The sequence below is a fragment of the Gymnogyps californianus genome, chromosome 5 (genome assembly GCF_018139145.2).
Source record: "Gymnogyps californianus isolate 813 chromosome 5, ASM1813914v2, whole genome shotgun sequence".
Lineage (NCBI taxonomy): Eukaryota > Metazoa > Chordata > Aves > Accipitriformes > Cathartidae > Gymnogyps > Gymnogyps californianus.
In genome coordinates this window covers 8,936,624-8,949,358 of record NC_059475.1, presented here as the reverse complement: position 1 = coordinate 8,949,358, position 12,735 = coordinate 8,936,624, and the positions used below count along the sequence as shown (strand labels likewise).

Here is a 12,735-nt window from a genome sequence, read left to right as displayed (position 1 = left end):
TGATATGTGTTTAAAAATATACCCAGAGAAATTAAACCCACTGCCCACTTCAGCTGATGTTTTTCTTCAGGTCCTTCCTACTGGACCTTTGTTTTACATCTCGGCTTTCCACCGTAGACAAAGCAGGTCCCAGCTGGTCTCGTGTGTACCTTCCAGATAAAACCCAGGATCCTCCCAGCTTTGCAGTGAGAGATGTTTCATTACTTCTTGTGCTGAGGCCTCTGTGCAGGGCTATGGCACTGTAACCAGACTTTATGTAGGTATAAATGTAATTATATCTGAGGCTTTTGCAGGATTCCAGTGTTATGCAAAGGGGCCTTGGACTAGATGTGAATCAGATCTGAAAGATCATACAGCTCCTCCTGTAACAGCATAAGGATTATTTTTTTTTGTGCTTGCCAAATTTCACCGACTCTGTGGTATGCTACATGCCAGCAGTGTTTCCCTCTTTCCTCAAGCTGCTCGATTGCTGCATTTCTTTTTGCATGTTTATGTGGTTGGCGAGGTCCTTTGCATTGAAAACCACGTTCATTTGAGACACTAGCTTGTAGGGATTTCATTTTTTTAAAAAGTCAGAATCTCACTTTTCGTCCCAGAGAAAACCCATCCTGAGGATCTCTGCTGGACTGTATGGGAGGTGGAGGAAGAGTTTATACTTACATGAGGCTTTGCAATAATTCATAGGCTTGCCTGCGGGAGGTGTGCAGCTACATGAGAAATTCTATTTAGTGGTGCTTTATGGAAGAAACATCGTTTGTGTTTTGGGGAAGAATATGTATTTTTCTGTGGTTGAATTTTGCTCCGTTTCTTTTAATTCATTTAGTGTGGTTAAAATTGCCACCTACATGCATGTCATTTGTTTAGTTTTTGCTTTAAATCCAATTCAGAGCAAACTGCAAGTTGTTCCCTTGTACAAATTATGTATTACTGAAATAGGTGGAAAGGGCTTAATATGGTTTTCAGAGAAATATAAACCAAGAGATTTCTGTTCTTTTCCAGCAGAAAACAATAAAAAAAATTTCATGCAACCTGAAATTTTTTGTAGCTTTAACCTAATGGGCTATTTTTTTAGAATGAGCAGATTCAATATCAGTGTCAATGCAGTAGGATTATGCCAGCCTTTCCTCACTGATTCCAACACAGTTGTATGGGTTTATAGCAAATGAGTCCTGGTATGCCACTGGACTGCTTTAGACAGGAGAGAAGTCTAAGTCTTTTAGTGTAACACGTTTCATCTTCTGATTCTAGTTGACGTGTTCCCTCATTTAGCCACATTTTCTGATAAACTGTTTGTCCTTTGCAGGTGAAAAACCTTATCAGTGTGATTTTAAGGACTGTGAACGAAGATTTTCTCGTTCAGACCAACTCAAACGGCACCAAAGACGACACACAGGTTTGTTGACGACATATCTCTACTCATTAGAGTTCCATCTTTATATGTGAATTGTGATCCAAAAAGTATACTTCTAAACTTCTATTTTTCTGATGTTGTGTCTGCTCATACACAATAGGAATGTAGGAAGTGTCTCTGAAAGCTGGTGGTAAAAGTACTCTATTGGGATGATGCATTTTTAGCAACTGCATGCTAGAACGTATCTGTGTTAAGCAGTCCCCAAGACTTGTGTGTAGTGTGTAAAGTAAGTAGTGGAAGTGTAAAGTAAGTTAAGCTTATTGGGAGCATATGAAAATATACCCCTGCACCTCTGTTCTTCTTATGTCATATTTGCTCGTACATGATACCAAGAGTGCCAAGCCACAGGATCGGAATTAAGAACGTTTGCAGATCCTCCTTAGTCCAACAGTGTAAGTGGGTGTTGGTTTATGGTGGTGCTGTTTGGATGCTTCAGACTCAGACATTGGAGGAGCAGGTTACAAAGGGATGGTAGCCTGATTAATGACTTTTGTAATGTGTAGGCATGAAGCTGGGAGGAGCAGTTACAGTAACTAGTACAAAAAAATCCAGGCTTTTGAAAATTCAGAAATAGCTGATTTCATTCCCCCTTCCAAAAGGTGTTGGGATATAAGAATAGATTTTTTTTTGTCTCTTCAGGTGTGAAGCCTTTCCAGTGTAAAACCTGTCAGAGAAAGTTCTCCAGATCTGATCATCTGAAGACTCATACCAGGACTCATACAGGTAAAACAAGTGCGTAAACTTTTCTTCACATTTATATTTCATTATTTTTAAAAGTTTAAATCAATGTTGTTGTAAATTACATGATTAGAAAGTCTCTTAACCAGGAACTAAATATTCAAAACAACAGAAAGAATTTCAGAGTATGCTGATTTTTCAGTGTGACTACATTCCCCAAGTGTCATAGTCACTTTTCACAACAGGATTTAGGTGATTTTGGAAACTATGCTTTCTTCCTTCATGTTTAAGGAAATTTCAGCTTGGCAAAATATATTTTGTTGGCTATTGTGAAATGAACATCATGGTCTCAGCCCACAAATGTCAAGTTGATCTACTGCCTTTACTGAGAAAACCCTACAAGATAGAAATTTTAATTCTAGCTTCAGCCGAAGGTCTGTAATCTAAAGTATTCGTGCCTACTCATGCTTCTCCTAAGTGTCAGTTGAGCCTAATGCAGGATAGCACGGCAAAGCTCTTGCTGTTGCTGCTTGTACTGTAATCTCTCCAGAAGATAAAAGGAGTGCCTTTTGCAAACTCACACTGACAGACACTAAAGTAAAAGCTTACTCAAATATTCAAGGACCTTTTTGTAGAAACCATAGTATTTCATATAAATACAGGGGAAAAAATAGGAGGCCATTTTAGTCTACTCTGCCTTCACGTAAATGTAAACACCATTAAGAAGCAACTGCAGCAACCTCTATATTTTAGTTTTAAGTTTTAGAATTATTCCTATGAACTGACATTTTCTGTTCCCTTCCACTATGTATGCAATATTTTTACCAAGTAATTGTTTACCAAGCACTTTGACATGCTATTAGATGTCACAGTGTTTTCTATACTGGTGTTAACCTTTTAAATTCAGTCTCTGTACAGATGGACAAGGAGCCTGAAAATCTTTTTCTCCCTGATAAGGATTCTTTTTTCTCTTCTGGATCATAAAAACACATATTTAAGACTTTCAAAAATAAAAGAGAAATTTTAATAAAGGAAATGATTCACCTGAGAACAATGACATTTTCTGTGGCACTGGCCCAATAAATGCTTCAAGTAACGGCCATATCTGCACTTGCAATCTCCAAATGGGAAAGGGCACGGCTGTGTTCCTGGGTTCTCCCCATAGTCTCATGATGAGTTGCAGGGCCTGGGTCTGTGTGCATTTGCATGAAGAAAGATATTTTCTCTAATCAGCAAGAGGTAACGTTCTGGTAGAGACAAAATGGCAAGCGGTTGTCACATGCTAGCAAGCCAGGATAAACTACATTCCTCATCACGTTTCATTGCTAACTGATCTGCCGATTCAAGACTTTCATGACTTCAGTAGTTTTTTACCCCAGATTAGCTAAATCAGTGAAAAACTTGCTCTCTTTTTTCTAGTGAAACTCATCTCCCCATTCTAGTTCTTCCTTGCTCCATGTGATCCAAGCCCACACTGCACTCGTTGCTGAAAGCAGCCTCACTTGAGCACTGATAACCTCATAGCACAGACCTTTGCATGGGCTTGCTGCCTGCCACTAGCTCAGGTTCTGTGTGAGCTCTGCAGCCCAGCTGCGTGCCGCTGTGATGATGCTCCTGTCGGCGGTTTTGGATGTGTCATGCTCCTTTGACTGCAAAATACACATATCCTGAGGGGAATGAGCGCGAGTGGTGGGTGGGGATTTTTCACCTCCATTTTGCCCTGTAGCTTCATTCCTCTTTCTTTCTTGTACCCCCTAAATTTTGCAACAAAACACCTAGCTCAAGTTGACTTGCTCCGTGTTAAATCTTGATGAAGCAAAACACAGGTGACTTCCATCTAATTCCATCCTAATTTTAAGTCAACTGCCAAACTATTTGTTAAGCTACAAATTCAGGGGGTTTTGTCTCCACAAGCAGTTTTACAGTGACAGCAGTCTTTGCTGTAGAAAGCAAAAAAATGAATTGAAGGAAAACTCCATACATCTATATACATTTTTAGCAATGGAAATGTGATTTCTGGTATCTGTACAGTGAAGCTGTACAAAGTAATTTGTGCCCAGCATGGAACTAATAGAGATTGCTGCCCCCTGTTGCGAGAGGACAACCAGAATTGCTTGTGAAACAGCAAAACTGTGCTGCTTTTACCGTGGTAGTTCAGTGAAAAACTGGCCGGTAATAGATTACTCGCATCAGTTCACAGGATGGTTTTGCTAATGCTGCTGAGATGAAAGAAGACCACTTTATACAATCTGTGATTTTTATCAGTAGCTCTGACCAGATCAATTTTGTCCCGTACTGTTTTACGCACTCATATGAGATAGTTGATGCTTTTGCCAGCACGTATGTTAAGTGGATAAAGTAGATTTTAAACGTGTCCCCCCCCGATATATTGCACGGGATTTTGCAAACAGAAATACACATTTATGCCAAATGTGTATTTGCCTTTTTGCCTGAATTTGGATGTTTGTGAAATGCACAAAGTGTGAGGCAAAGAAGAGGAGAAGATGTCTGGGTGAGTTCGTACCACCCTAGTGTGTCTTGAGTTGGAGAGTACGAGGTGTGTAGACAGCACTGAAGAGCCCAGCCCCAGAGTTGAACCTACTTTAAAATATTGCGTTTATTTTGGGGAAAAAAAAAGAAAATGCATTCTAAAAGAAACCTGAGTCACCGGGCACTGCTCTGAGCTAATGAAAGCATTCCATCAGCATTCCTGCGGCATCAGAAACACGGCCTGAAATTCCACTTAAACACTGTAGAAAATCGAGAGACCAGATTAAACTGTAAAAAGGTGATGGCATTTCTTGTTAAAATTGAATGTGCTTTGCTTGGGGTCATCTTTAGTGAATATTATGCTCATGGGAATGTTAGAAAAAACCGGAATGTTTAGAGCCTTTAACATCCCCATAGATGTGAATCTGTTTTATTTAGATAGGGGGAAGCTTTCAGTCTGGCTCAGCAGACTTCATGCTGAACTCTGTTGCTTCTACCATATTCACTTACCAGTTTCAAAGAACTTCAGCCAAAACTCATTGAACTAGCTGGAAAAACTCTCCTTGACTTGAGGTCAAGCTCTACATAGTCACTGACAATTTTCAGAGTGACTAACAGTATATCTGCACCACAGTCCGAAGTGTGCGAATGCCAGAGTGACTTTTAAACTAGTTCGTTCGAGAGCTGAGAGTAGCATAGACATGGCAACACGGTGTTCAGTAAGGGCCTGTCTTCAGGAATGAACCGCTGCAAAATGTTCTACGTCATCTGAAAAGGCTGTTGTTAAAGATCAGCTGAGGGAGATGTAGGAAAGCACTGAGCGCTGATGTGAGCAGGAATTGAGGGCACTCCCACACCCTCTCAGGACAGCCCGGGATGCCTTTCCTCCTGACAGGGGCTCTGCCTAGCTCCTCACAACCCTGCAGAAAGAAAACAAATAGCGGTGTCTCAGGCGAGCTGTATACCCAGTTAATAACAGGGTGTTTTGTTAACAGGTGAAAAGCCTTTCAGTTGCCGGTGGCCCAGCTGTCAAAAAAAATTTGCCAGGTCTGATGAATTAGTTCGTCATCACAACATGCACCAGAGGAACATGACTAAACTGCAGTTGGCCCTTTAGACAGTTCAAACAAGTGAATAAACCAGATGGGACATTATGAGCTACTGCAAACTTTATCAGCCATCTTCGATTACCTCTGTCAGAAAGCTGCAGCTGTCTTCGCATCCCATTTGACACAAGTTAACTAAACCGTAGGATTCTGCTCAGCTTTGTCTTCCATTTGGACTTACACAAGTTCCTATTCAATAAGTTCAAGAGATTTTCATTTGTAATTTTGTTAAAAAGTAAGCAAGATTGCCACAGTTTCAAGATTACTATAAGCTATGCTTACCTTTCACGCCTGTCTCCAATTTTCTGGTTTTATTTTCACTTGAACTTTTCTAGGTACAAATTGCTGTACCTTTTTAAGTCCTGCAGTGGGTAGGGTGATTCCTCCTTGTCAAAGGTGAGGTTTACGCTTACTTCATCTGTGCACATGCTGAGGTTTCCAAATGCTAGTGCAACTATCCTCACAAAATGAGATGGAACAATCACCTGAGATACTTTTGGTAAACTTTGTACTCGTACTGCCAAAGGGCAAGCTTTTAAAGTTGGAAGCTGTGCTTTTGAATTTCACAAATCAAACCTTTTTTTAAAGGACGTATTTCTAGAGCAGCTAAAGCTAGATAAACCAGAGCCTCTCTGTACAGAAAATAAGAATCTTACCATTAAGTTAACTTGTTTTTTAAATAATCACATAATTGATCTCCGAAAACTGTTTTGTTTGTCAATTAACTCTCCCTTTCTCTCTCTCTTTTTAATGTATTGGTTTAAATCTATTCTGTCATGAGATGCATAGATCTCCTTTACACAAAACTAATTCCAATCATTGTAGACATTTGGGATTTGTTTACAATGTAAAGCCACACTGGTTATGTGGCTAGCAAGCTATATAAACTTAAAACTGAACTTTTAATGGGGCTGGTCCAGGATCTCCATTAACAGATTACTCTTAAGATAAGTAACTTAAAAAGACTCGTTGTCAAGTATATGTGAAAAAGACATTATTAGTGTAAGGAAATATATTGTTTCAGGGTTTTGGGAGGAGGGGTTTATTATTTACTTTTAATTGCTTGAAATTGTGTGTATATATATATCTGATAATGTATTGCTCTTAGACATCTAAAATTAGAACGTGTATAAATATTAGATGCATCACTGTTCTGATGTTGTTGCTGTTACAAAGTATTGATAACACTAAGAATGTAACCTGCATTTTTCACTGAGCTTTCAATTAAAGCCCATTCAAAGAGAAACAAATGAGAGTCCAACAGATGTCTTGTTTCATGTCTGGTATTAAATTTCAAATACCCTGTCCAATAGTATCCTTTTTTTTTTTTGTATGTAAAGGTACCACCAGCACTGATGACCACTAGTTAACCTGTCCAGGTCTTGACCACAATTTATCCATCTCACTTGGGAATCATACTGGCAGCAGCAAACAGTGTCAAGTTTCATATTGTGCTATAAAGCAGTTTCTTCAATTGTTCGTCCTACCGATGAAACTATTCCTTTTCTTTCAACCCGTAAGATTTGTATAAGACCCTTGTAGAACAGTAAAATGCAGTTTATAAATAGCAGTACTGGCCTTCTGTAGAACTGCACTGAAACCATAAGCACAGATAACTTCTTAGATTAGGATGTCATAGACTGACTTTTAAGTAAAACTTGACTTAGAGTTGGGGTGGCTTAAATCAGTTCAGCAGGTTGAAAAAGACAGTCTTTCTTAGATGATGAAGTGTGAAAATGAAGATAAAAAAATATTACTGTTTCTTTGTCATACTGCCTACTTTTCTTTGGAAGTAAGTACAGCCTGCCTCAAGGCCCTTTGACCTTGCAAAATATTTGTATCCCTTTAGCAAAAATCTTTAATGTATCTTGCCAGGCTTTTTTCGCTAATGTACACAATGGAGTTCTATGATGGGTTGAGCTTTCTCTCTTAAAGTGCAGCTGCATCGTCAAGAAAACTCAACAGTTAATTCTTCAAGTCCTCTTTTTCGCATGGGTATTGCATCACTGTTAATTACTGTTGGGGTACTGTGACTCATTTGTATCAGTCAACTTTATCTTTTGCTGCCAAAAGACAGCATCTCTCTGGAGAAACTCATAACAAGTGTGGCAAACATCAAATATTTGGAGCGAATGGTGTACGTAAAACTGCACAGAATTAAAAAACAAAGCAATTCCTCCTGCTTTCCTGAGAGAAAAGTTCAGTTGCAATAACAATGTCCTCTGATTTACCCAGCAGTCTTCTGCAACTACAAAACAATCTGTTTTTCAGTCTGCACCCAAAATAGAGAGCTGCCACGAGTGTTTATACTAAAGGCCGAAAAAAGAAAAATCAGCCTCCAGTTGTGCCTGCATTAGTCAAACATAAATAAAAGTATCTTTTGTGAAATACAACCAAAACTCCACTGCAGCACAGGCCAGACTTCCAGTGACCTGTAAATAACTACAGCAATGGTTTTGCTGCTTGGTGAATTGCATGCCAAATAATAATGGTAGATGGCTACAAAAAATGAAGCGTGGGTTGATGAGTGACAGAGCATGTCCTTTTATTTTTGCTGTCGCCACTTTTTCAATGAAAGTACTTATTGCTACTCTGCTGTTTGATGATCATTACATCCCCCAACCCCCTGAGTACAGTGAGGACAATGGTAAATGTTTACAAGATTTTTTTTATTTTTATTCCTAGTTATTTTACAGTCTTTGTCATGAGAGGCATTTTATGTCTCTCCCTTTCATTTCCCTGTTTTCAGGATTCTATCAGCAAGGTAAGCCACCTTTATTGAAGTGCTTTACTACATGAATTTCTCAGAAGCAGCCCCCAGACGCTGGTTCTTGCAGCATGCAATTCCTCATTTTGCGGCAAGCAGAAACTGCTCAGCAGGCCGAGTTTCTGTGAGCTTGACCTCCATATGAAAGATGAGGGGGCTGCACTCTATTATATCTTACAAGTATCCTTAGCTCTCTGGAAAATTTTCAATCCCACGATTAATTGAGCAAATCTTCTATGCCTCTGCCCTCTGTTCTTAAACTGAAAATAGTGACTGATGTTATTCTGGCTGATGGTTAATGTCTTACTGTGATTGGCACACTGTTCCTGTCCTGTAGCTTCCATAGCCCCCAAGAATGGAGAATGTTAATTAGATAGATAACACTTCTACTTTTTCTTGTCACTTCGTGATGTACACGATGTGTTGAGTAGGAAAGGGAACGTGATCTCTTCTTTCTCTGATGGTGTCAGCTGGGATTCGAGGGTTCACTTGCACCAGTTTTTTCAAGGTAGGTGAATGCAGCAAAGTGTCCCTTCTCCTTTAGGAAAACATGAGAGCTAACATGCCTGAATTGTAACCACATGATCTACTTCTGGTGCATGTCATATTCTTTAAGGGTACGGACTGTACTGACCAAACGGGAGGTAGAAAGGCGTTACCTTGCTGCAATTAGGCAACCAACCTGAAGGCAGTCCTTCCTTCAGACAGGTGCTGATTCCTGTAAGGGAAGGGGGGGACTTGCAAAGAAGTAGCTCTTTCCTTCTCTTTCCGTGGTGGGTTAGGCGAGTTGTTCATTGAAGAAGCCACTCCAACCAGGCCTATCTGTTTCAGGATGTCAGTAGGATTCATTTCACTCTTCCACCAACCAACCTTACAGCAACTGGGAACAGTTCCTGAAGATGCAGGTAGGTGCCTTAAACCAGTGTTTCTTCCTCCTTCCCTTTCCCCAGACAGGCACTGCGAAAACCCTATCATGTGCAGTCTTTTCCCGTCGTCAGTGTGACCTGACCGCAAATCCAATATGGTAAGCCAGCTGCTCCCAGCACCTTGTCCAAAAGCCCGACAAGGCTCGGGAGTGGATCGAGGGGCTCAGAGAAGGTGCCTGCAGCCCCACACCTCGGAGCTGCCTGGACCTAGCATGAGGTGGGTACACAAAGGCAACCAGCAGGCAGAGGTATGCTGCCAGAGGACATGAAGAAGTTCTACTGCTCAGTCCTGCTCGAGCCCTGTTTGTACTTTCCCCTTGCGGCAAGTACGGGCAAGGAGAATCACTCCGCTTTTTAGCTGGGGAACTCTTCCTTGCTTGGGGAAAATCCTCCTTCCCCCTCCCTCCCCTCCAATTAACAAAAGAGTAATTAAAGGCAGTGTATGCAGTTCAGAATGGCACTAATGGACAAGAAAGCCCAGCTGCAATATTTGGGAAGATCCAATAAAAGATTCATTAGGATTCTTTTAGTTATTGGAAGTCCTGATGACACAAAGGAGCCTAATGAAACAGAAGACCTGGTCACAAGAGCGATGAGTTAAAAAAAGCCCAAACCCAAATCCCAACCCCACTGACACCATGCTAAAAATTAGACAATTAAGAGTAAAACCAGGAATGTAGCCAGAACTACTCCACCTCAAATAATAAACACAAGGATAAGTTGCCAAGTGAGGTCAAAGAAGCAAATGGTAAAGTGAGTTTAAGAGACAGCTAGACACTTTTATGGGGAGAGAGGGGATTGAAGGATACAGTGACAAAACCGGGGGTAGAGTTGAGATAAACCCAGAGGAGAGGCACGGTGGGCCAATAGCCTCAGAGAGCGCTCTGAGCCCCAGTTGCTCGGCAGAGGAGCAGAGCGGCTCTTGGCGTTCGGGGCAGACTTACCAGGGCTGTCGGCAGCGTCCTGTGAGGGATGAAGGGAAACTGCCAGAACAGTTTGAAAGGAAGATGAGCCTGGGAGGCGGAAATGGGTGTACTCTCCGTGCACAGGTTGTAAGTGCTGCCCTTGGTTTCACTAGTGAGATGCCCTGACAGACTTGCTAAAAAGCAGGTTTTTGAAGAACTTCTCCCCAAGCAGCTTGTCTTCTTGCAAGTTACCAATGCAAAGCACAGAAAGAGACACCAAAAGAAAAAACAGAAAGAAAAAAAGTGTTTGGGTTTTTTTAAAGTTTTTCATGAAAGACTACTTGTAATATAGGAAAGAACGGGGTTGGCTAGAATCTGATTCAAATGAGGCAAAGACAAAATATACAAAGGTTATGTTCTCCGCTTGTAAAAAGCTTTTCATACTTTCACGTTGTCATCACAGCCTGTGTCGATTCCCATAAAAAAAGCTGGGAGAACTTCTGTGGCTTCAAATAGCAGCATGATGAAGCGTAGTTTTAAGTGCTCGATTTGGCCATCTCTGCGCTGACCAGCAGGTGTGGTTCCACCAGCACAGTAAGGTTGTTAAATGATGGTGATGAGGGAACCAAGACCAGCGTGGCCGCTGGAAGTAAGCCAGAACATCAAATAAATAAAGTGCAGTTTTCTGTATAGGTTGCAATCCAAACACAAATGCCAGCTTCTGCTGCTAAAAAAGTTAGCTTTGACACCTCAAAGGACTCTGAGCAGTGGGGATGATCTGAAAGATGGTGTTCGCCTAGAAGACACACATAACATGGACAGATCTTGTGCTAGGTGCTGTAGGAACACTGAGTTGCAGGAAGACTCTGCCCTGAAGAGGTTGCAAGCCACAGGTAAGGGTTTAAAAGACAAGTGTTTAAAGGCACTGAAGATCTTGAATGAGGAAGTATAGACCCAGGCAGGGCTTTTCTATTCCTGAGGACTAAATGCCTATCCCATAGGTATAAATATAATTTAATAGCATCACTGTTTTTTATGTGAAACAGGCTAGTTATGTTCTGATGAACTCTGGCAGAACCAAGATCTTAATCTGCAAAAATAGGCTGAGTGGTAATGGAAAGACCTGGCTGATCATCCTGACTTGAATGAATAGATAAATCTAATATAAAACTAGTTGCCCTTCCCCAGCATCAAAAAAGCCCTTTTGGTGCAAGGGGATTATAAAATAACACAGGGCACTGAGACACTTTAGTATGGAGGTGCAGGAGAGAAATACAACTGTATTTAGTCTCAGGCTGTTTCTTTTTATGGCTTATTCTCATCTGAGTCATGCCCCAGAACTCCCATTCATTTGAATGAAATGTTGAAAAACATAATTACAAAAAAAAAGTAACCTCACTGCCTGGAAGAAATCCTGCCCCAGAGTTTCTTGGGAGGTGGCGTGTCCTCGTGCACATGCTCTGCTCGTACAATAGTCACGTCTGCTTAATGTTTCCTCCCAGGAAGGTCTCTGACATTTTTAAGCGTATCGCTGAGGTTTTTAGGTTAAGTTATCGGTCTAGCTGCACAGTAAAGGTACATTGTAAGGGCAAATAAAAAGGTTTTTATCTACTGTATGGCAAGCACTCCAGGCCAACAAAGACCTGTGTTTGGAGCAGGAGAGCTGTTTCGCTCTCGGCCACTAGACGGCTCAGCCTGGAGGGTTTGCTTGCTTCCAGGGCAGCTGCGCTGCGGGGCCCGCAGTGCAGCCAAGCCGCCCGCTGCAGCTGCAGCAATTTCCTAACTTGCAACAGAAAGTTACAGGACTTAGAAAGCAGCAGTCAGAGCTGAAGACTATCATGTAATACGGCTCAAAATGTAGTTAGTAGCCTCAGTACGGTATTGTACTGTTATTGTAGTTGCAGCATTTATCCAAGTCGATCTGGGTAGCTATCGGGAATTACAGAGTTTTAAAAATCCGGTTGCCTGGGGCATTCTTCAAAGGCCAAGCTCCTTGAGGCTGCCTAGGACGGTGCTTCATGCTCTGAAGAGAGGTGTGCTGTAAATCACTCACTGCTCGTTACCTCAGAAGTGTGGAGATGCGTGTTTCTGTTATTAGAAGGAAGAATTAATAGAGAATCAAAGAAAGGTAAGGTCACATGGCAGCAGGATTTGAATTGCCTGCAGTGGTTATTACCCTGGTGAACGTCCGCTGGACTGTCTGAAATATAAATCTCAAATTAGTTTTGGTACTGTTGCGGAATGAATGAAATCCTCTAGTGAGTGAGCTGCTTCCTCACCCTGCTCCGAGCTGCAGGACTTCAGCGTGGCTTGCTACAGGCTTCCCCTTTGTGAAGCCAGTCTGGGGAGGACGAGCTGCAGTTTGCAATACTGAAGGTCATCACACAGGACAAACAACCTAACAACAGTCTAATACTTCTAAGCTGTATAAATTCCTAGTGTCTGCTGCAGG

General features: G+C 41.4%; 1 protein-coding gene across 2 annotated transcripts in view; it reads left to right on the top strand.

Moving 5' to 3' along the window:
* The window catches only part of WT1 (WT1 transcription factor), a 37,869-nt gene extending 30,783 nt beyond the window's left edge, over positions 1-7,086 (top strand). The window contains exons 7-9 of one of the 2 annotated variants that reach the window (XM_050897647.1): positions 1,304-1,393; positions 2,051-2,143; positions 7,026-7,086. In XM_050897647.1, coding sequence (XP_050753604.1) covers positions 1,304-1,393; positions 2,051-2,143; positions 7,026-7,051 — 209 coding nt within the window. In that variant the 3' untranslated portion in view covers positions 7,052-7,086. Of the gene's footprint in view, positions 1-1,303; positions 1,394-2,050; positions 2,144-5,574; positions 6,939-7,025 lie in introns of those variants that run through there. The other variant, XM_050897648.1, reaches the window with a different exon arrangement.
* Positions 7,087-12,735: the final 5,649 nt, after the last annotated feature.